The 21,792-nt window shown below is 52.3% G+C and overlaps 2 protein-coding genes across 2 annotated transcripts in view; both read right to left on the bottom strand.

The window, feature by feature from the left end:
- Positions 1 to 2: 2 nt before the first annotated feature.
- Positions 3 to 5,974, bottom strand: GRWD1 (glutamate rich WD repeat containing 1). Its single transcript, XM_004767435.3, has 7 exons — positions 5,728 to 5,974; positions 5,411 to 5,528; positions 5,159 to 5,321; positions 3,014 to 3,227; positions 2,733 to 2,875; positions 2,379 to 2,576; positions 3 to 1,033 (listed from the first exon to the last, which is right to left on the bottom strand). Exons 1-7 carry the CDS (start codon positions 5,912 to 5,914, stop codon positions 713 to 715), a joined length of 1,344 nt encoding a protein of 447 aa, XP_004767492.1. The 5' UTR covers positions 5,915 to 5,974; the 3' UTR covers positions 3 to 712.
- Positions 5,975 to 7,028: 1,054 nt separating this feature from the next.
- The window catches only part of GRIN2D (glutamate ionotropic receptor NMDA type subunit 2D), a 38,379-nt gene continuing 23,615 nt past the window's right edge, over positions 7,029 to 21,792 (bottom strand). Inside the window, exons 11-13 of the mRNA XM_045077086.1 lie at positions 9,972 to 10,159; positions 9,523 to 9,755; positions 7,029 to 9,344 (exon numbers count right to left, since the gene is read on the bottom strand). Of these exons, the coding sequence (XP_044933021.1) occupies positions 8,013 to 9,344; positions 9,523 to 9,755; positions 9,972 to 10,159 (1,753 nt within the window). The 3' untranslated portion in view covers positions 7,029 to 8,012. The remainder of the gene's footprint in view (positions 9,345 to 9,522; positions 9,756 to 9,971; positions 10,160 to 21,792) is intronic.

The raw sequence follows: 21,792 nt of genomic DNA on the forward strand, positions 1-21,792 counted from the left end.
GGCCTTGTTCCGGTCCTTTACTGCCTCAGGAGCCCCCTGGCATTCCTCCCCGCATGGAGCCCATCTTGCATGGTGGACAGAGGGGAGGAAGACCCCGTCCCCCGACAGCCCCCACTAGGAAGTCTGGACCAAACCCTGTGTGGCAGGAAGACAAAGGGCAAAACCAGATTCTGCCAGAGGAGCCCAGCTCACCACTTTGGCCCACCCATGGCGAAGTGCTCGAGTTCCCTGCGGGGAGACTGGTGGCGACAATTGGGTCCTGGGACGGAGAGGTCAAAGGGTCGAGCCAGGGGCCAGAGCTCACAAAATATGCACGATGACAGTGGCCCCCACCAGGTCCACCTGGGAAACAGGCCAGCAGGTCCTTGCACAGGTGGTGGGGAGAAGGGGAGGGCAGTCTGGGCCAAACCAAGTCTTCCCGCATGAGGGCCCCCGGCACCAAACGGGGCCCTGTGGTCAGAAGGCTCCCTGGACGGAACCATGCAGTTCTACAGTCATGGGTTAAACCAGAATCTTTGGCAAGAGGGGTGGTGGGATGAAATGAAGTCATTTCAAAGAACAAGACGTCACACAGAATCCATCACGGCAGCCAATGGCCCGCTTGACGTCCTTGGATTGGAGGAGGGTGGGTCGGCAGACCTGCCCCTGCCCGCGGACCCAGTTCTGGCCTTGGCGGCCGAGTGCAGGGCCTGGGGCCGCCGCAGCAGGTGCATCATACGCTGATGGTGCGGAAGACGGTGAAGCCCGACAGCGCCGTGCTGACGAGGAGCCCGGGACACTGCGGGTGCCAGTGCAACTCCTTCAGGTCCGTCTCACCCTGGTGCACGAACAGCAGCTGCTGCGGGAGGCCTGCCAGCCCGGGGTCAGTGCTCTCCACCTCGCCTACCTCGGGGTCACGCTCCACAGCCAGGTCCCACTGCGTGATCTGATTGTCCGCACCTGAGGCCGCGAAAACCCCACTATCCTGGGGGTGCCACTCGACTGAGGTCACGGGGGCCACGTGCTGCTTGAAGGTGGCCACCGGGGAGCCAGACTACGGGAAGAAGAGAGTGCGGGGCTCTGAGCACCTCAGCCTGACTCCCTGGGGTGGCCCAGGCCGAGCCCTCACCACTCCTAGGCTGTCGGGTTCCCCTAGGGCACAACCCCTGGGACCCACACAAGCCCAGGTTCTCTGAAAGGGACAGGAGGCCAAGTGCAAGGGTGATACGGGGCCTAATGTCCTAGGGGGCTGCTGAGAACCGTGGTTTCACCTGCAAAAAAGCCCTGTCCAGCTCCAGGTCACAAAATCCCCACCACTGGTCCTCTGAAACTAAGGGTGTGCCTCAGTTTCCCTTCCTATAAAAGGGAGCAGTTCTCAGGGCCCCAGGTGGCTCATCCAGTTGAGCGCCGACTCTTGCTTGCAGCTCAGGTCATGATCTCAGGGTCCTTGATCAAGCCCCACGTGGGGCTCTGCAACATTCTCTCCCTCTGCCCTGACCCCCGCTCATGCGTGCACATTCTCTCTCTAAATAAATAAATCTTAAAAAAGGAGGGGTGGTGGTGATTCTCAAACCTGCAGATTCTATGAAGGCCTTAAAGAGGGCAGAAGCACAGCTCCCAGGCTCCAGGGGCAGCCGAGGAAAAGAAAAACAGCACTTTTACTAAAGCGAAGGTGCTGCTGGGTGCTGGAGTCTCTCTGGATTGGCCACGTGGTTCCCAAGTACCAGTGGCCAATCAACTTGGCCATGGAAACTGCCCCGACACCTGCCTTGGGGGCTGGAACCCGTTTCTAGAAGCTTCCTTAGAGCTGATGCTGTGGAACTCACCACACCAGAGGGGAGAAAAGATTACGTCGTGGGGGTCCCGGGAAGGGTACAGAGCTGTACTTAGTGGGGGCGTCGGCCAGGGGGGGCGCCAGAGTTGCAATTCCTCCTGCCCAGAGCTGCCACCGACTCCGGGAAGTCAACTTTTGGCCCGATGGTGATGTCTCCTCTGCTCCTGTCCTTCCTGCACCTGTTTCCTCTCCTATGATGAACTACGCAGGTTCCGAGTCTCAGCTGACTGTACAGAGCTCGTTAACAAAAAGGCTACAGCTCAGAGGCGCCTGAAGCCTCCAGCTGCCCGGCTCACGAGCGGGGGCATGGAGTTGGGGGCCATGGCTGCTGCTCGGCCTGTTGTCTCCTGTCCCCTCTCCGGCTGGCGGAACAAGCAACCCTACACCAATCACAGCATTCCTCCCGCTAAGCCTGCTTCCACATCTGTACCCCAACAGGGCCAGACCACCCCCAACAGGCCTTCCCAGCTCTGGAAGACAAGAACCCAAGGGAAACCTGCAAATCCTAGCAGCTGCTGGGAGTAGGCCCCCTTCCAGTGAGGGAAATGTCTGGCTGGGAAAGTACCTTGAACTGCCGCAGGTCCCAGACCTTGAGGGCACCGTCATCCCCACCGCTGAGCAGGAAGGGTTCCCGGCGGCTCCAGCTGATGACGTTGACATCCCCGTCGTGGGCAGCAGCGGCAGTAAGCATGCAGGCCTTGCTGGGGGCGGCCCGGATGTCCCAGATGCGAATGGAGGCATCAGCTGAGCATGAGGCGAATACCTGGGCGAGGCAGCGTCTGTGTGACCCGGGGTACCTGCCTCCCCACCCTGGAGACCAGGGACGAGTAGTGGGCTACCCTCTTTTCCTAGTGTCCCCCTCACTGGGACGTAGCCACAGTCCCCGTCCCGGCCCCAAGACCCCTAAGGCCTCTCTCACTGTGTCCTCAGTTGGGGACCACTGCAGGTCCTCCACAGAGCGTGTGTGGCCCACAAACGGCCGCTGGTCCACGTGCCAGGAGCCGCCGTCCATCGGCGTCCACAGGTGGATGTTCTTCTGACAGTCACCGGTCAGCAGGCGCCCTAGAACCAGGACTCAGGAAACTGCCGGGGCCCAGCTGGCCCCGGCTGGCTCTTCTCCCCACACCCTCAGCCCCCACCCTTCCTATGGACCCTGCTCCCTCATCCTCCGGGGACCGAGTAGGCACCCCAGTGACTTACCAGACACACGAGGGGACCAGTCAAGTGCAAAGCCCTCGCCCATGTGGCCAGAGAAGGCGAATATGGGCTTCACACGGGCCTGCTCGTCCCGGAGGAAGGTCGCCAAGGCCTGGGGGTCATCCACCACCTGCAGGAGCCGCCGCAGCGCATACACCTCCACCTGGCCCTTCTCTGACCATATCCCAGCCACCGGCTCCTCCCCCAGCCACGACACCTGCAGGGGAAGAGAGAAGGGAGAGGGAGGGGAGAGTGACAGGAGGCTCAGGGTGGTGACCACAGTTCCCAGCATCCCCTGAGAATCAGAACTGCAGTTCCTCAGAACTCCCACTACTTCAGGGGTGGGGCTCTGGCTCCCAGAAGCCTTTGCGGGGATGGAATTAGCCGGCAGGACCAGCATGGTACCTGGGACAACTTCCCACATTGTGTAGGGGCGGTGATATGAGACGGAAAATGCCTAGAGCCCCAGGAAGAGAGGCCGTAACTCCACCAACCCTTGGAAAAGGGTTCAGACCACCGGTCTCCGTAACCCTCTAAATACTGGTGGATCACAGGCCTCTGTCCTTGGGTGTCTCTGCCCTGTAACATCTGCTCACTAGGAGATACCACGCGGCCTCAAGGTTTCCAGTAATCCCTCCTACCATACCAACTGTTCAAACATGACCGAAGCCAAGCTCCTAGTCACCACTGGCAACCTCCTCCTTCCTGGGGCTCCCCGCCTCAGGCCCCAAACTATTAGACTCACTGACTTGTCTTTTCCTCCCCACACCCACCCCATGCTACTGGCTACATTCAAAATGCACCACTTTCAACCCCTCAGAACCTCTAATGTCACCACTCCTGCTACCGTGTCTTCCTTTCCCTTGAATTATGGCTTCCCCATAGGACTGTCCTCCCTTGCCTCCCTGCATCTGTTCTCCATACAGTGGTCAGAGGAAATCTCTTTAAAACACAAGTCAGATCCTGGGGCGCCTGGGTGGCTCAGTCGGTTGAGTGTCTGACTCTTGATTTCGGCTCAGATCATGCTTTCAGGGTGTCGGGATCAAGCCCTGTGTAGGGTTTCATGCTGTGCGTGGAGCCTGCTTAAGACTCCCTCTTTCCCTCTCTCAAAAACAAACAACAACAAAAACCCGTAAGTCAGATCCCATTTGTCCTCTGCTCTAAACCCTCCAATGGCTCAAACTTTCTCCCCAAGTAACCAAGTCCTTCCATCAGCCTGTAAGCCCTATACAACCCACCCACTCCCATCCCCCATATGCTGTCACTCTCCCCTTCGTCCATGTGCTTTAGTGAATGCACTGGTCTCCCTGCCTTCCCTTGAACTTCCAAACATGTAATGTTTGTCCCAGGGCCTTTACTCTTGTGTTTCCTCTGCTGTGTTTCCTTTGGCTCATTCCCTTACTTCCTGTGGGTCTCCGTTCACATGGCACCCTACCATAAATACTTCCCTGACGACACTATTTAAAAGAGCAAATCCACTCCAGGAACATCCTACTTCCCTTTCCTTCCTTACTTTCCCCCACAATACCTGGCACCTCTGGATGCATTTACTCAGCTTCTTCTTGTTCCCTTCCCTGCTAGCACTTAAGTTTCAGAATACTAGAGACCTTTTGCTCTCTGTTAAATCTCCCGGGCACAGAACGTTGGCTGAAACACGGTAAGCCTTGAATGGGAACACACAGGAAGAGCTGTGGACCATGCACTGCCGCGAGTGCTGTTCAAACACCATCTAGTTTCATTCACACATCAGCTGCTCTGAAGGGGCTATAACTCAGCAGCACCAAAGTGACCCTACAGCGCAGGCCAGTTCCTGAACAATAACAATAAAACACACATTTCTATACTACAACCAAATGCTGTCTCTAGACACTTCAAATAACCATATGTTATTCCATTTCAGCATCCCGTCAGCTCATCAGGCAAGTTTTGCAATTTTCACCATTTTACTGAAGAGGAAACGTAGTAAAAAACAGCGCCCTACGGCTCCTAACACACAGTGACAATGACAAAGATACCTAAGAGAGACACAAACTAATATATGCAAACTGTGTGCCAGGTACTATTCTAAAAGCCAGAGGCATGGGCAAGAGGGTTAGGGGTGGAGGGGGTTTAGGAGAACGTAGAGAAGGCGCCAGGGACTGTACATACCCGGACCCGGTTGATGCCACCATAGTGGGGCACCATAGCCAGCTCCAGCTGAGGTTTCCGTTCTTCTTCATCCTCCTCATCTTCCTCCTCCTCCTCCTCATCGCTGCCCTCTGACGGTGGGGGCTTTGTCCCATGCAGATTATGCATCCGAAGCACCATCAGTCTGGGGTTAAAGTGTGGGGTGAGTGGATGCCCGGATCCTTAGGAGGGAGGGGGATCTGGGGGCTGGATAAAACCTCAGGTCTCACTCACCTATTGCTCTGGGCGCTCTCCGCCTGGGTCCCAGCACACAGGTAAAGTGTAAGAGGGAGCTCTGTTCGGTTGTCTCCCAGGTGATCGCGGACTATGTCGAAGCTGAGGCAGGGGGCTCCTGTGGATAGAAGGAGTTGGAAAATTAGGATGGGACAGAGATCTCAACCTCCTCGTGTGTGATGTTTTCACCCATCTTACAACCCAGTCTTCTCTCTGAGTGCCTCGTAAGTTAAACACTCAGTACCAGCCTCGCTCAGAACTCGGGATTCCGGTCCCCTCCTAACTCAGGAACCAGAAGTCCTGGTGCTCAGTCCTACCAGTCTGCGCTCGGTGGTACAGCACATAGGCCTCCTCGTCCATGACCAGCTCCTCTCCTTCTCGCAGCGGCGGTCCGCGACCCGGCAGGTACACCTGGGTCGGGCCTTCGGTCCCTGCGTCGCTGGACTCGGCCTCCATGGGTTCCCCGGTTTCACATGTGCGCCGCCTACCCTTGCGCGCCGCCATCTTCGAACCCTCTCACCACGGGCGCGAGGTAAGGACGTCACTTCCGGGTTGCGTTTCCCTCCTTGGGAGTTCCGCCTTGCGGCACGGTTGCCTTGGAAACCTCCCAGCTCACCCAGTTTGAGAGGGCGGTGGGGACCGGGTGAAGGAGAGCTAAGGTAACGGCGTCCCAAGCCTAGCGACCGAGGCCTGCGGTTACGGAGAAGCTACACCCTCCGCGTGACTTTGCGGCGCTATTCGGCAGAGCAGCGGCAAGGCCTCCTGGGAGTTGTAGTTCTGTACGAGGCCAGTTTTGTCCTACTGGAGGAGTTCCGAGCTTCGACTCCATCTTTCACCTTTGACTCATTGCTTCCTTTCCGTTACATTATTCATGTATGCAAATAAGAGTTCTTACTGGCAAGTGGACTGGTTTTTTGCTCCCTGAGGACCGTAAAGCCTGTTTCCTTACCCCTCCTTGTTATGACGGCTTTAATTCACTTCAAAATCCTTTAGCGTAGACGGGATAATATGTGTAAGTTAGTCTGTTGAGTCTACCCTCTTGGGGCAGGCAGTAGCCTAACCAGGCGTTCACATTGCAGCTATGGTCAGAGATAATCAGAAAGTCAGCCCTCTGGAGACCACTACTACGTATGCTTTGGCTCTCCTTATCGCTCATCAGCACCGGAGGTTTGGCTAATTGGCATAATGAAATGCTAAAATAGATTCTCATTGGTGAGATTGAGGGCATTCAAGGTAGATGGATTGGCTAGGACATACTAGACTCTCCCCTCGCTTGCATGAACAGGATGTGAAGACTCTAGCAAGCCGCGTTGCTTGCAGCCATAGGAATGGGACGCTAGACTTAATCCTGAAATGTTTTGATCCTGGATCTTTGTTGAGTTCGCTGTTCCTTCTCTCTAGGTCTCTGTCCGCCCTCACCCCTTCTCATTCCTTCTCTTCTTAGGATCTTTTCTCACAGCTTCCTCTGGGTCTTTGTCTCCCACCTCCCTCCAGGTTCATTGTTCTCAATACAATTTTCCTTCTGCCCTCTCTTCCTCTGTGGGACTTTTCTTAGTTTCTGTTTCCTCCAGAGAAGTTTGAGGGCAACTGAGACAAACACGGAGCTCAGACTTGGGACTGAGGAGGCATAAAAACATGGTTTATTCCAAACACTGCAATGTGTAACAGGAGAGTGGGAGGGGAGGTTGGTGGTGGGTGTGGATTCCCAGACCGTCCCCTCCACAACCCAGCTCCAGACCCGGCTGGAGATCTAGGAAGAGGAGGCTTGGGGGGGTCTGCAGGGTCATCATGGGAGGGTCGCAAATAAGGGCTAGATTTGGTGAGGCTGTGGATGGTGGCACGTGGGGGGTGGGAGTGAGGTGCGACAGGGTGGGAAGTTTTGGCCCCACGTTGGCTGGGATCAACGCTAGGGCAAGGGGAGGTGAGGCTTCCGTTGGGAGTGTCCTAGGTCAAAATAAGGAAAAGCTACGGGGAGGAGGAGGGTGTGTCAAGGTTTGACGTCAAGGGTCACAGTCTGGTCGGGGTACAGTCTGGGATTCGGGTCACAGTTTGGGGTCGGGGGTCACAGTCTGGGGTCGGATGACCATTTTAGGGGTCGGAAGTCACAGTCTGGGGTCAGGGGTTTCTGTGTGGCGGGGCCAAGGTCTGGGGTCACAGTTTGGCGAACGCATCTCACAGTTTTGAGTCCCAATGGATGAAAGGTTAAAAACGGGCTTCCCCGGAGGCGTGGCTGGGGCCGGGGAGCTGCACAGTGATGAGGGGGCCACGGCCCCGGGCGTGGGGGTGGGACGCGGGCGTGGCGTGACCCCCCACCTCCCGCCCCATCTGGTGACGTTAAAAAGCCCTTGTCGGGTTTAAAAAAAAACAAACTCCAGTGGGCTCCGAGACCCCCACCTTTCAGGCTGGGTGAGATTTGGGGGGACCAAATCCTTTCCGGCTTGTGGTGCCCCCAAAGCGAGGGGGCGCAGGACGCTGCTCCAGGCGGGGTCCGGCCAGGTCCGTTTTTTTCCTTCCCAACCCACGCGGGTCCTTTTCATTGCGCGTGCCCCCTCGGGCCGTGGCCTGCGCTGACCGAGGGGGCGCTAGAGCCCCCGGGGCCGCGTCATACCTCGGACTCGAGGCTGGAGAAGTGCGCCGAGCCCCTGCGGGTACCCAGGTCCCCGCCCCGGTGTCTCCGGTGGGGCACGGCGGTCAGCGGCGGCCCCCAGTGCGCAGCGTGCGGGCACCGGCGCGCGTGGCGGGAGGGCCCGGTGAGCCTGCGCGCGGGGGCGGCGCGGGGGCACGAGCTGAGGTCCTCCAGCGAGCGCGAGGTGGGAGCCGGCGGCGGGAGGTCCCAGCCCCCCGCGGCGCGCCGGTGCCGGTGGTGGTGCGGAGCGGCGGCGGCGGGTGCGCGGTGCGAGGCCCGCGGGCGGTGAGGGTGCGGCCGCGGACAGCCGCAGCGGGCTCGGCGCCGGGGCGGGGGTCCCGCGGCCCAGGGCGGGGGCGGCGGCGCCCACCAGCCGCCGTCCAGGCCGTCGTGCGAGCAGCTGAGATGGCGCGGCGGCGGCAGCAGCTCCAGGCTGGCGCAGTGGCGGCAGTGCCAGGCGGCTGGGCCGCTGCGTGGGGGCAGGTAGTCCCAGCTGCCCGCGCGCCAGCCCCCAAGCTTGTCAACCGACCAGTAGCGGCCGGGCGGCGGCCCGAGGCGCTCCGCGTACGGGTAGGGGAAGTCGGCGAACCACCAGGGCTCCAAGCCGCCCAGCGACGCGCCGCCCAGGCTCTCCGAGTCCTCCGAGTCAGACGGCGACGGCTCGAGGTCCAGGTAGGGGCAGGGGGGCGGCGCAGCGCGGCACGGGGGAGGCGCTGCCTGGGCTCCGCCGGCCGCGCCTCCCGCACCCCCAGCGCCGCCAGCGCCCGGCCCCAGCAGGGGCTGGCTCTCGGGGTCGGAGCGCGGCCAGCGCGCGGGCGCCGGTGGGCTCTCGTCCTCGTAGGCCAGCCGGCAGAGCGGCGGCCCGACGGCGGCGGCGGCGGCGGCCGGGGGCGCGGGCGGCGACGGGAAGCCGGGGAAGGGGCCGGCTGGGGGCTCGGCCGGCTCCTTGTCGCGCACGATGGCGAAGTAGGACGGCGGCGGCTTCTGCGGGGGCTGCGCGGCCGGCGGGGACAGCGGGCGCCCGGCCGAGCCCCGGGGTGCCGCGCGCGCCTCGCCCACGCCCAGGCCCTGCGGCTCTATGGGGCCGTAGTAGCGGTGGAAGCCGTCGGCCAGGCCCGGGGCCCCCGGAGGCCCTGCACCTTTGGTGCGACGCCAGCGGTCCACCGCCGCACGCTCGCGGGGCACGAAAGGTGCGGGGCCAGGTGCGGGCCGCGCCGGCGGGTACGCGGGACTGGGCAGCGGCTGCGGCGGCGGCGGGGGCTTGGCCGGCGGCGGGGCGGCCTCCGCGCTGCAGCAGCTGTACATCCCCTGCGGGGGGCGGCGAGAAAGGCAGGGTCAGCGCGGGATGCCCAGCACCCCCTACCGCCCCTGCCTTCCCACCGCTCCTCCCACCTCTCCCGCACCAGGCCCCAGGACTCTTGCACTTGTAGGCATGCCCACCTGCCTCCCGCCAGCTCCGCCCTTTTGCCTCCTCTGACCCCCCTACCCTAGAGAAGGCCAGCAGGAAGTCCATGCGGTGGGTGGGCCCCAGGCAGTGCCGCAGGCGCCAGTACACCAGGTGCTCCCAGGCGAAGACCAGCAGCGAGAGGCCCATGGCCACCAGGAGCATGTAGAAGACACCCGCCATGTTGTCGATGTCTAGCTTACTGCTCATCACCTCAATTTTGTCATTGTGGCAGATCCCGGAGAGCCACAGCCGCTCCAGCATCTCGATCTCATCTGGAGAAAAGGCATGGGGCGGGGAGGTGGGGAAGTGCTGTCATAGGTCACCTTCCATGGGCACCATCTGAGGATCCTCTTATAGGAGTCTAGGCACCCAGCCCCCTCTTCCCTCAGACCCTGGTGCCCTGATCCTCATCCCCTCCTTCGCCCAGGACCCAGGACTCTGGTCCCCCATGCCCCACCCCCAAGGCATCCCAGCCCGCTGCCACACACCGTCCCCTAGGAACTGCAGCAGTGCCAGATCGATGGGCCGCTTCCAGCGGGAGCCCTTGTGCAGGGCGATGCCATAGCCGGTTGTGGCAAAGACCTTGCCTGAGCCGATGGTGACGAGCTTGCAGCCTTCGTCCTTGCGGGCCATGTAGTTGAGCACTGCTGCATCATAGATGAAGGCATCCAGCTTCCTGGGGGTGGGGGTGGGGGGTGCATAAAAGGCAGGGTCAGTCCCACCCAGACACTCTCATGGCCTAGCCCAGAACCCTCCCTCACCCCTAACCTCCAGCTGCTCCAAATCCTGATGGGTGGTGAACTCTTGAGCAAGTCACTGTCTCTCTTGGTGCCTCGGTTCAATCTGTAAAGTGCGGTTAATGGTAACACTTCCCTTCCTGGTCCTTGCAAAGGTAAGAGGGTGCTTGGTGCCAAGCAAGTGCTGGAGACATGTTAGCTGTGACTGATCGTTCTTCATGGAACGCCCCCCACCCCAAGCCGCAGAAGAGTCTGCAAATGCTTCTGTTTTACAGGGGAGGACTGGGGCTCGGAAAGGGGACTCGTACACAGAGCAATAACGCTAACGATCACTTATTTTGTGCGAGATACTGTTCCAGCTACCGTAATAACTCATTCAATCCTCTCAACGTTCCTGGGAGGTGGAAACTCGTTATCTCCATCATTCAGATGGGAAATGCAGGCCCAGACATGCGTCTTACTTTGCTTGGGTTTTCCGACTAGGCCCTCATTTCTCAACCTTGATGGGAAGCCGAAGCCAAGCAGCGAGATGGAAGGAGCGCTCACAGATGGATACACCGTGCGTGTTACTTCCTTCACATATGCTTCTGTGATTATCTGATTCCTGTCAGCCTCTCCCATTAGACCGTGAGCTCCCTTCGAGTGGGATCGGCTGGGACACACTCCTGGCTGGACCCAGCCCGGTTCCTGGCACAAACAGGGTACTTGTAAACACTTGTGGGATACGTGAATGAGTGAATAAATCAATCCACGGTGGGGAACCCTGGGTAACTATTCTAGGAGACAAAATCTGACAGGAAGATGACCAGGGTGTATCCATGAGGGAAAAAAAAAAACAGGAGTCCCAGAATCCCACATAGAGCATAACCCCACATTAATTTTTTTTTAAATGGTACAGTGGGGTATAGTTTTGGTCGTCTCAACTGCAGACACCAGGCCAGTTCTTGGAGGAAGGGACCTGTCCTGCCCAGCATTGTCCAAGAGAATGTTCCATAATGACAGGCATGGCCCTTTCATGCTGTCCAACATGGTGGGGCGCCAGCCCCATGGCAAGGTGACCAGTAAGCCCAAGGGACAGAACTTGATTTTTTTTTTTTAAGATTTTATTTATTTGTTTGACAGAGAAAGAGAGAGAGACAGCGAGAAAGGGAACACCAGCAGGGGGAGTGGGAGAGGGAGAAGCAGGCTTCCCACTGAGCAGTGAGCCCAATCCCAGGCTCGATCCCAGGACCCCAGATCATGACCTGAGCTGAAGGCAGATGCTTGATGACTGAGCCACCCAGCCGCCCTCAAAGGACAGAACTTTAAATTTTACTTAATTTGAATTAATTTAAATAGTCCTAGACAGCGCAGGTCTAGGGAAAACAAGAGAGATCAAGGTATGTGGCTGGACGCTGGGTCATGGGGAAGGCAAAGGAGTTTTGGAGCCGTTTGCCTATCTGCAGACATAAACGCCTCTGGGACTCCAAATCCTCAGTAAAGCCCTGTCCACACTAGCACACACGATCCCATAAATGCCTTGTTGTACTTACACAGCATGACTGGTTGCAGAGAAAGGAAGGAAAAGGACAGAATTAGTCCACGGACCCTGAATGGGGAGACACTCAGAGATTTCCCCACAATGAACTGACTCTGGCCGAAGCAAAAAATTGGGAGTGGGGCAAAGAATTTGAGGCTCTGGAGAAGGAGCAGAAACTTGGGGAGGCCAGTTACTAGCCCATGGTTGGGGAATGGTGTTCGAATTAATTTTATATGGCTCCTAACAGGGAGATCCCAGCTCACATCTGGAAATAAATAAATAAGTAAATATCGGAAGAGGAGGGATGGAGGTACTGAGGACGAGGATGAAATGGAAGGAGGGTGTCCAGAGGTCCTTGAGGGGCGTTAGTGGGGAGAGACCCGGGGACATGGCAGAGAGGGCCAGAAATCAAGGCTTCCAGTGGCGGGGAGGTTTGAGGGATTTTCAGGAAGAGGGGATGCTTTGCTCAGCAAACAATAACTGCCTCCCTTCCCTTACGCCCTACCCCCTATCCCCTACTCCCTGCCCTTGTCACTAAACCTCGCCTGAGACTCAGCCACATTCCACAGCCTTGTTTAGACTCAGGTTCGGGATCTTAACCTTTGAGTCAGCTTCCGGTCCCTCCTCAGCTCACTACCTTCCCTTGGCTCCCAGTATCGCTCAGTAACTGGAGTTACCTCGCATTGCAAGGCCTCACAGCACCAAGCACCCCTGGATCCCTCCTACCCCTCTGCCCTCATCTCTCACCCATGCCTTCCTTGCTCCCCCTGCTCCAACCACCCTGGCCTTCACGCGCAGTTCCTGGATGGCTCTAGCACCCTCCTGCCTTAGGGCCTTTGCACTGGCTGTTCCCTCTGCTGGAACATTCTTCTTCAGAGAGCTGCCTGGCTCTGTCCCTCACTTCCTTCAAGAGTTTGCTTAAAAGACACTTTCCTGGGGCACCTGGGTGGCTCAGAGGGTTAAAGCCTCTGCCTTCAGCTTAGGTCATGATCCCAGGGTCCGGGATCGAGTCCCGCATCGGGCTCTCTCCTTGGCAGGAAGCCTGCTTCCTCCTTTCTCTCTCTGCCTACTTGTGATCCCTCTCTGTCGAATAAGTAAATAAAATCTTTAAAAAAAAAAAAAAAGACACCTTCCTGAGCACCTTATTTAATACTGCAACCCAAAGCCTCCTCCACAGCTCTACCAAACTCACTCCCCCGGCCGTATTTTTGTCCATAGCATGTATCCCCCTTGTAACTATTATATGTTCTTGATTATTAAGTTTATTGTCCAGGGGCACCTGGGTGGCTCAGTGGGTTAAAGCCTCTGCCTTGGGCTCGGGTCATGATCCCAGGGTCCTGGGCTCAAGCCCTGCATTGCATTGGACTCTCTGCTCAGCAGGAAGCCTGCTCCCCCCGCCCCCCCGCTCTCTGCCTGCCTCTCTGCCTACTTGTGATCTCTGTCTGTCAAATAAATAAATAAAATATTTTAGAAAAAAGTTTATTGTCCATCTCCTCCCACTGGAATTTAAATTCCATGAGGGAACAGGTCTTATCTGTTGGGTTTTCTGCTGTTTCCACAGGGTCTAGCACAGGACCTGACATACGACAGGTGTTTCATAAAGTACAGCCTGATGAATGAATTCAGGCTGGCTCAAGATGGGCATTCTGGGGGCCAGGCATGGAACTGGGAGGCAAGAGTTAATATGGACAAGATGCCAAGGGTTTTTTCTCCATGGAAAAAAGCAAGATGAGAATAGTGTGTGCTTTCAATAAGGAATGCATGAAGAGATATGTAGGCACACATAGTTTAGGTGATCGGAGAGAAATTAAAAAAAAAAATGGAAAGGGGACTTGAAGTTTCCTTTTTTGCCCTTCCTGTATGAGTGAGAAATTGAACATCTCTCACCAAATGGGCTTCCAAAACTGGCTGGGAGGAGAAGCCATGTTTCTGTATTTCTTTTTAAGAGATATATTTCTTTTCTTTTCCTGTGACCTTGCTTGCCCCCTGTAGTAGGGGAAGACCACATCTGGTATGTGAGCCACCAAACCCATGTGTGACTGCCAATTCCGTCCTACCCCTCTGTAAGGATGGCATTTCCTAGTGCTGTCCATAGTGGTGACCACTAGCCACACAGAGCTAAGTGAATTGGAATTTTTAATTAAAATTTAAAAATTCAAACAAAATTTAAAAATTCAGTTCCATCGTCACACCAACCACATGTCAAACAATCAGGAACTGCTGGCTACCACGTTGGACTGCCCGGATCTGGAACAGTTCTGTCATTGCAGAGAAGGCTGTTGGAGACTGATACTCTAGGAACATATGTGTGTCTGTCTCCCAGACTGGAAAGGAAGGTCCAAGAGAGCAAGGACTTCAACTTGTTCACTACTCTACCCCCAGTGCCTGGTGCAAGAAGATCTTAATACTTACTAGATGAATGTCTTTTTTTTTTTTTTTTGAGTTTATTTATTTAAGTAATCTACACCTAACATGGGACTCAAACTCACGACCCTGAGATCAAGCGTCATGTTCTTCCAACTGAGCCAGCCAGGCACCCCTGAATGAATGTCTTTTAACTTTTATATTATTGAGGGTTATTTTGTCAAGGAGATCATGATTCAGTATTTGTTTTCCTTGGTCCTCTCTATATTAAAAACATTACATATAATGAATGATACATGTACACACACGTACATATGAAATATTTCATATGTACGTGTGTGTACATGTATATATATGTATATATATATTTCATATGTACGTGTGTGTACTTGTCTTTTATCTTAGTCATATATATATATATATAAAAGACAAGAAAATACTGACATTGGGAATTCCACAACAAAAATGGTCCAGACAGATCACCTCCTTTGACGTTGAGTGAACAGTTTTGCTCATGTAATCACATCCCCACCATTTCTAGAGTTTTGGACTTCCACTCCCAGATATGGACAGACTACCAAGGATTCCTACACATCAGTAAAGTCTCAATAAAAAAGACAGAAACAAAACCAACAAATGGGAGGGAGAGGGGACTTGGAGGAAACAGATTATGCAGAGAGGAAAAAGTGCCAAAAACCCAACAACTACCAATATCATCAGAGAAACAAGACAAGATATTCAACTTTGAACAGCATATCATAAAACATAGAGTACTATCAAATAATACTATAAAATTTATAAAACACTGTAAAAATTCAGAGATTATTGGGGTGCCTGGGTGGCTCAGTGGGTTAAAGCCTCTGCCTTCGGCTCAGGTCATGATCCCAGAGTCCTGGGATCAAGCCCTGCATCAGGCTCTCTGCGCGGCCGGGAGCCTACTTCCTCTCTCTCTCTCCCTGCCTCTCTGCCTACTTATGGTCTCTGTCTGTCAAATAAATAAATAAAATCTTTAAAAAAAAATTCAGAGATTATAAAGTGAGTTCTTAGCAAGGTGCCTGGCTGGTTCAGTTGGAAGAACTTGTGACTCTTGATCTCGGGGTTGTGAGTTAGAGTCCCGTGTTGTGTGTAAAGATTACTAAAAATAATAAATAAACTTAAAAAAAAGAAAGAGTTCTTAGAAATTGAAAATATACTAGCAAAAATGAAAAGCTTAATAAAAGAGTGGAAGGTAAGGTTAAGAAAAACTCTCAGGAAGTAGGACAGAAAGATAAAGAGATGGAAAAATAAGAGAGGATAAAAGGAAGAATTCAGGAAGCCCAATATCGAATTAATAAGAGTTCCAGAAAGAAAGGATAAGAGTTCCAGAGAGAGGGGCACCTGGGTGGCTCAGTGGGTTGAGTCTTTGGCTCAGGTCATGATCCCAGGGTCCTGGGATTGAGCCCTGCATGGGGGGTGGGGTGGGGGTGTGTGTCTCTGCTCAGCAGGGAGCGTTTCCCCCTCCTCTCTCTGCCTGCCTCTCTGCCTACTTGTGATCTCTTTCTGTAAATAAATAAATAAAATCTTTAAAAAAAGAGTTCCAGAGAGAAATGGAGGGAAGGGGGAAATCATAATTGAAAAAAAAATCAATGAATGAATGTCATGAGAATACAATTGAAAGATCCATTAATGAAAATAAATGAAGATGTTGCTGAGAAATGTCAGCTTACTGAGGACAAGGAAAAGAAAAGCAGGTGACACACAGGCTTATGGATCAGAATGACTTTGGGATTTTAACAGTAATATTGGAAATTACAAGACAATGGAATGATGCCTTCAGAATTCTAAAGAAAATGATCTCCAGCCCAGAATTTTATACCTATCTAGGAGGCCTATCAAGACCAAAGATGTTTTCAGATACACAGTGTCTCTAAAATTTTACCCACCCCACCCCCATGTGCTTTTTGTCAGGAGGCTCAGAAGAACAAGGGAGAAAAACCCAGGAAGAGTGAGAATTAGAATATGACAAGAACCAAACCAGGGGGCAGGTGAAGGGATCTAGATGGTAGCTATGTGGCAGATGGGGCAGGCCAGAGGCCACGAGAGAAACTTCTTCCCTATGATGAAATTAGTGGAGTACGTGATGCGAATGAATATGTGAAGAAGAGGTTCGTTTGGTTAACAGAGAATTTTGAATTAACAAAGAAAACTCAGCCACTAAGCAACTTAAAAAAAAAAAAAAAAGACAATTATTAACTCCAGGAAAAACAAAGAATTGTGTGGGAGAGGAAAGTAATCACGGTTTACTACTTGTGGCAGCTGTGGGAGCATTTACACAGTCATAACATGTAAACACTGCATATTCATCTAGCCAGAATCACAGTGTGGGAGGCTGGAGTAATTTAAATAAGAGTATGAGTATGTGTCTTCCATAGTAAGCAGTGAATGGAAAATACCTAAAATTGAAAAATCAAGAGGTAGCCACACAAACATGGTATTTAGAGACAGGGGAGCAAACAGCAAGATGATACAATAAATAAGGTAAAAGCAGATTCCTCTGGGGTGGGAAAAATGGGGGGTGGGTAGGCAGATGGAAGACTGTTGGTTTTCTTTTAAAAAAAAATCTTGTATTTGACTTTCCAAACTATGTGGATGTATAACTCAGATAAAAATAGAACTAAAAGTTAGGGGGGAAAATGTAAAAAGGAATACTGGGGAGAAAAAGAATTCGGCAGAAGCAGAAATCAGAGCAAGAAGTAACAGTGAGAAGCACAAGGTATCCTTTGTGAATCCAAGAGGCTGCTGGGAAGGGGTACAAAGAGGATAATTCTGGAATTTTCACGGCCCACCTGAGGCAATGTAGTGTAGTGGTTGAGGGGCTGGGCTCAGAATCTGATGACCAGGGTTCAGATCCAAGCTCTGCTGCTCGGTACCTGTGGGATCTGGCTGTGCCTCAATTTCCTCATTTGTAAAATGGGAATGATAATATTCACCTCTAAGGTCTTATGGTCTCCCAACAGTTGTAACATTGAGGTCCTACCTCAGTTGGAGAAAGGGTCTTTACAGAGGAAATCAAGTTAAAGTAATTAGAGTGGCCCCTAATCTAGTAAGACAGGTATCCTTTCAAAAAGGGGTAATTTGGACAAAGAGACACATAAATGGAAGACAATGGAGAAGAGACCCATCCACAAGCCAAGGGAAGTTCCTTCCCTTGCCCTGAGAAGGAACCCAGAGGACTTCTAGCTTCCAGAACCATGAGGCAACAAATTTACAATAGCCCCAGAAAACTAATAATGAACTAATTAAATGAGTTAGAGCAGAACTGGATATATAATAAACACTCTAGTAAATTGAAAAGAGAGAGGAACGATCTGAGCCTTGGCAGGGATATGGGACAAGGGGAACTTTGCACTGTAGGCGTGTAAGTTGGCACGACCACTTTGGAGGATGTCTGGCAGGATCTTTTGAAGCCAAGCCTCTCTCTCCCTGTGATCCTGCCATTCTGCCCAGGGGGATTTACCCAAGAAAAATGAATGGCGCACATCCCCCAAAGACTTGTACAAGAATGTTCACAGTAGAGCATTCATAATGGCCAAACTCTGGAAACAATCCAGATGTGCACCAGCAGTAGAATGGACGAATTGTGGTGTATTCAGAGAGTGGTATACTCAGTGGGATATAGGAATGAACGAGCCTGGTAGAGCGTGGGGGCAAAACAAGCCGGACTGGTGGGACAGAGGGGAACCGGAAATGGTCCATACCCTAATCTGGTCATATAAAACAGCCACGTGTTATGTAGACAGTCAATGAGCTTCACACTTAAGATTTGCAGGTTCTCTCCCAACAACAAAAAATGACACAGATGAAGCCTCAAGTCCATTTTTAGCTATTAAGGGCAGGGGTTGTGGCTGACCTTTGGATGAAAAACAAAAACAAAAACAAAACACACACACACAAAAACGCATATCCATCCTTCTCTCAAGTCAGGGGCAGGAGAGATTTGGATTCATTCTTTGAGATGGGGCTGCTCTCGAAAACTCAGGAACTAAGTGGATCGGGGACATGGGGTCCCCCCCAAGTGTCTGAATTTTTGCTCTCTGAAGGTATGGAAATTGACCGAGAAAGTGACACGTAGCTCTAGAACTACAAGAAGACAGTTCCTCGGCTTCCCAAGGAAGAGCTTGTCCCTGTCCGGGAGTAGGGGTGGATGGGCAGAGCTTGGGGAAGCTGCCCCGCTTTGTGGAACAAAGGGAGAAGATCTGGAATTCCCAGGGGCCTTCCTGGAGGGAGGGGCTGAGGCCCAACCGGAAGAAGAGGCAAGGGAGTAGAGATGAGTCAGCTGGCTGCCTGGGGAGGATACTCTGGGGGTGAGCACGGAAGCGGAAAAAGTCCCAGGGGGCTGTTCCTATTGTTCATTAGGAAAATTTGCATTTACATGATGTAGACGGGGCGGCCCAATAGCGTAGCTACACGCCTTTGTGGCTGTTCCACACTCTTGAACGCAGCGAGTCTGAACTGAGATGTGTTGGGTGTAAAATGCACCACCGGCTTCGTGCAGGGCAGGGCAGGGAAGGGAAAACGAGGGGTGTGTGGGGGGGTGGATTATGTAAAAGGTCCCAACCATTTTTATGCTGTATTATTTTGGATCCAATAATATTTTGGATACACTGGGTTAAGTAACATGCATTACTAAGATTAATTTCACCCGCTTCTTATTACGTCTTTTAATGTGGCCACTAAAAAAACTTTACAGCCACACTGCATTCCAGAGGACAGCGGCTTCCCAGGCTCAATCCCAAACCTAGCACTGGACACTCAGGTCTGAGGCTAGTGGAGGCTTTTACGGGGATTAAGGGAAGGGGTGGGCTTTGATTTTGGTTAATAGCTCTGGGGCTGGGAAGACCCACTCGGGGCCAGTGAGATGCTCCAGAAAGCGAATTAGATCTGGCAAAGAGCAGCTTGAAGCAGGAGCGAGTCTGAGAAGCACAGGAAATTTGCAGCTTCTCTGGAGGGGAGTTTGGAGCCAATGTTAGAGCAATCCTTGGCGGGGTGGGGAGGCGGGGAGCCCCTATATGACCTCTGGGGCTGGGGCAAGCAAAGAAGATCAGGAAGGGGAAGAAGTCCAAGTACAAGAAGAGGAAGAGGGGGAGGGGAGGAGGAGGAAGAGGATGTGAAGGAGGAAATGAAGGGAAAAGAAGGAAGGGAAGAAATAGGAACAAGAAAGCTAAGAAGAGGCTCTGGTTGGCTCAGTCTGAAGAACCCAGGACTCTTGATCTCCGGGTTGTGGGTTAGAGTCCCACGTAGTATGTAAAGATTACAAATAAATAAATAAATGAACTTAAAAAAATGAAAAGGTAAAAAGACAAGAGTTCTGGGTTGACACTTCCCACAATGTCAGTCACTAGTCAGGTGTGGCCCATGAGCCCTTGGAATGTGGCAAGTCCAAACTGAGATGTGCTGTGAGTAGGACATACTTCAAATTATAAAAATAAATAAATAGGGGCGCCTGGGTGGCTCAGTGGGTTAAAGCCTCTGCTTGGGCTCTGGTCATGGTCTCAGGGTCCTGGGATTGAGCCCCACATCTGGCTCTCTGCTCAGCAGGGAGCCTGCTTCCCTTTCTTTCTGCTTACTTGTGATCTCTGTCAAATGAATAAATAAAATTTTTTTTAAAAATGAAATAAAAAAATAAATCATTAATTTTTATATCACATATTGTAGTCATATACTGGAGATATCGGGGTAAACAGTATTTCACTAAAATTAGTATCACCTGTTTCTTTTGAGTATGGCCAATAGAAAATTTTAAATTACATATATGGCTCCCCAGCTCTGCTCTAGGGAAAAAAAAAAGCTGGAGGAAACTCCTGGAATCATGAACAGTGGATAAGGAGGGGAAGTGGGGAGATCTTCTCTTTTTACCTCATTATTACTTTTTTAAAATATTTTATTTATTTGAGAGAGGGATAGCACAGAGGGAGAGTGAGAGGCAGAAACAGACTCCCCGCTAAGCAGAGATTTTTTTTTTCCCCCAGATGGGACTCAATCTCAGGATGCTGAGATCATGATCTGAGCCCAAGGCAGGCGCTTAACTGACTGAGCCACTCCCAGGCACCCCTTTGCCTTATTATTTTTAACACCAAGGAAGTGTCATGCTATGCAAGTAAAACCACTAAAGAGAGGTTATAAGACATTTGAGGGAAGGGAAATTTTGTTCCAGGGCTTGGGAATGTGAAGCGAAGGGTGCCAGGCACAGAGAAAGGGGGTGTCCTCCAGATGGGGTAGGCCCGGGGAGGGGTGCAAAGGGGTCCACCAGGCTTCGCAGCTGAAGGAGCATCCCAAGACTGCTTGCTCACAAGTGCCGGAAAGTTCATCTTTGAGAACCCTAGCAGAGCAGGGGTGTGGCAAGCCAGAACTCATGTGACCAGGCCCTGCCCTGACTGCCCCTGATTGGCCCCAGAATAGACACCTGACTCCCAGCTGGATCCACTGCAATGTCACTAGCCAGGATGTGAAATTGAACTGAGGCGTGCCAGGGCTCACAGGGGACCCTGGAGCTGAAAGGCTGCGTGGAAGCTGGGGGCCAAGGTAACGTGCAGATAGACTAAGACAGGAACCAGTGGAAGAGGCAGAGAAGCAAGGGAGGAACCTTGGTTCCTGATGTTTTATTTCCCAGAGCTGCTTCATAACCAGCTGGGATTGTTGATGCCATATTATGAAGGCGAAAATTAAGGCTCAGAAGCTCAACAGATTGGCCTAGGGCCCACAGCAAGTAAGGGGTACTTCCCATTCCAACCCTGGACCATCTGGTTTAACCATCAGTGCTGTCTGCTATTCAACATAGTACTAGAAGTCCTAGCCTCAGCAATCAGAGGACAAAAAGAAATAAAAGGCATCCGAATCGGCAAAGAAGAAGTCAAACTCTCACTCTTTGAAGATGATATGATACTTTATGTGGAAAACCCAAAAGACTCCACTCCAAAACGACTAGAACTCATATAGGAATTCAGTAAAGTGTCAGGATATAAAATCAATCCACAGAAATCAGTTGCATTTCTATACACCAACAGCAGGACAGAAGAAAGGGAAATTAAGGAGTTGATCCCATTTACAACTGCACCCAAAACCATAAGATACCTAGGAACAAACCTAACCAAAGAGGCAAAGAATCTGTACTCAGAAAACTACAAAGTATTCATGAAACAAACTGAGGAAGACACAAAGAAATGGAAAAATGTTCCACACTCATGGATTGGAAGAATAAATATTGAGAAATAGTGTCTATGCTACCTAAAGCAATCTACACATTTATGCAATCCCTATCAAAATACAATCAATTTTTTTCAAAAAATTGGGACAAATAATCCTAAAATTTATATGGAACCAGAAGAGATCCTGAATAGCCAGAGGAATGTTGAAAAAGAAAGCCAAAGTTGGCGGCATCACAATTCCAGACTTCAAGCTCTATTACAAAGCTGTAATCATCAAGACAGTATGGTACTGGCACAAAAACAGACACATAGATCAATGAAACAGAATAGAGAGCCCAGAAATAGACCCTCAACTCTATGGTCAACTAATCTTCAACAAAGCAGGAAAGAATGTCGAATGGAAAAAAGTCTCTTCAACAAATGGTGTTGGGAAAATTGGACAGCCACATGCAGAAGAATGAAACTGGACCATTTCCTTACACCACACACAAAAATAGACTCAAAA

Source organism: Mustela putorius, unplaced genomic scaffold, assembly GCF_011764305.1.
Source record: "Mustela putorius furo isolate JIRA1106 unplaced genomic scaffold, ASM1176430v1.1 tig00000196_pilon_pilon_pilon, whole genome shotgun sequence".
In the NCBI taxonomy this organism is placed as follows: domain Eukaryota; kingdom Metazoa; phylum Chordata; class Mammalia; order Carnivora; family Mustelidae; genus Mustela; species Mustela putorius.

What these genes read in the sequence shown, in the direction of transcription:
- GRWD1 (XM_004767435.3), bottom strand. Translation starts at nt 5,914, where the DNA reads ATGGCGGCGCGCAAGGGTAGGCGGCGCACATGTGAAACCGGGGAACCC. An exon ending in GAGAGCGCCCAGAGCAATAG is followed by an intron (nt 5,322 to 5,410) that starts GTGAGTGAGACC and finishes CTTTAACCCCAG; the next exon opens with ACTGATGGTGCTTCGGATGC. An exon ending in GTGGCATCAACCGGGTCCGG is followed by an intron (nt 3,228 to 5,158) that starts GTATGTACAGTC and finishes CTTCCCCTGCAG; the next exon opens with GTGTCGTGGCTGGGGGAGGA.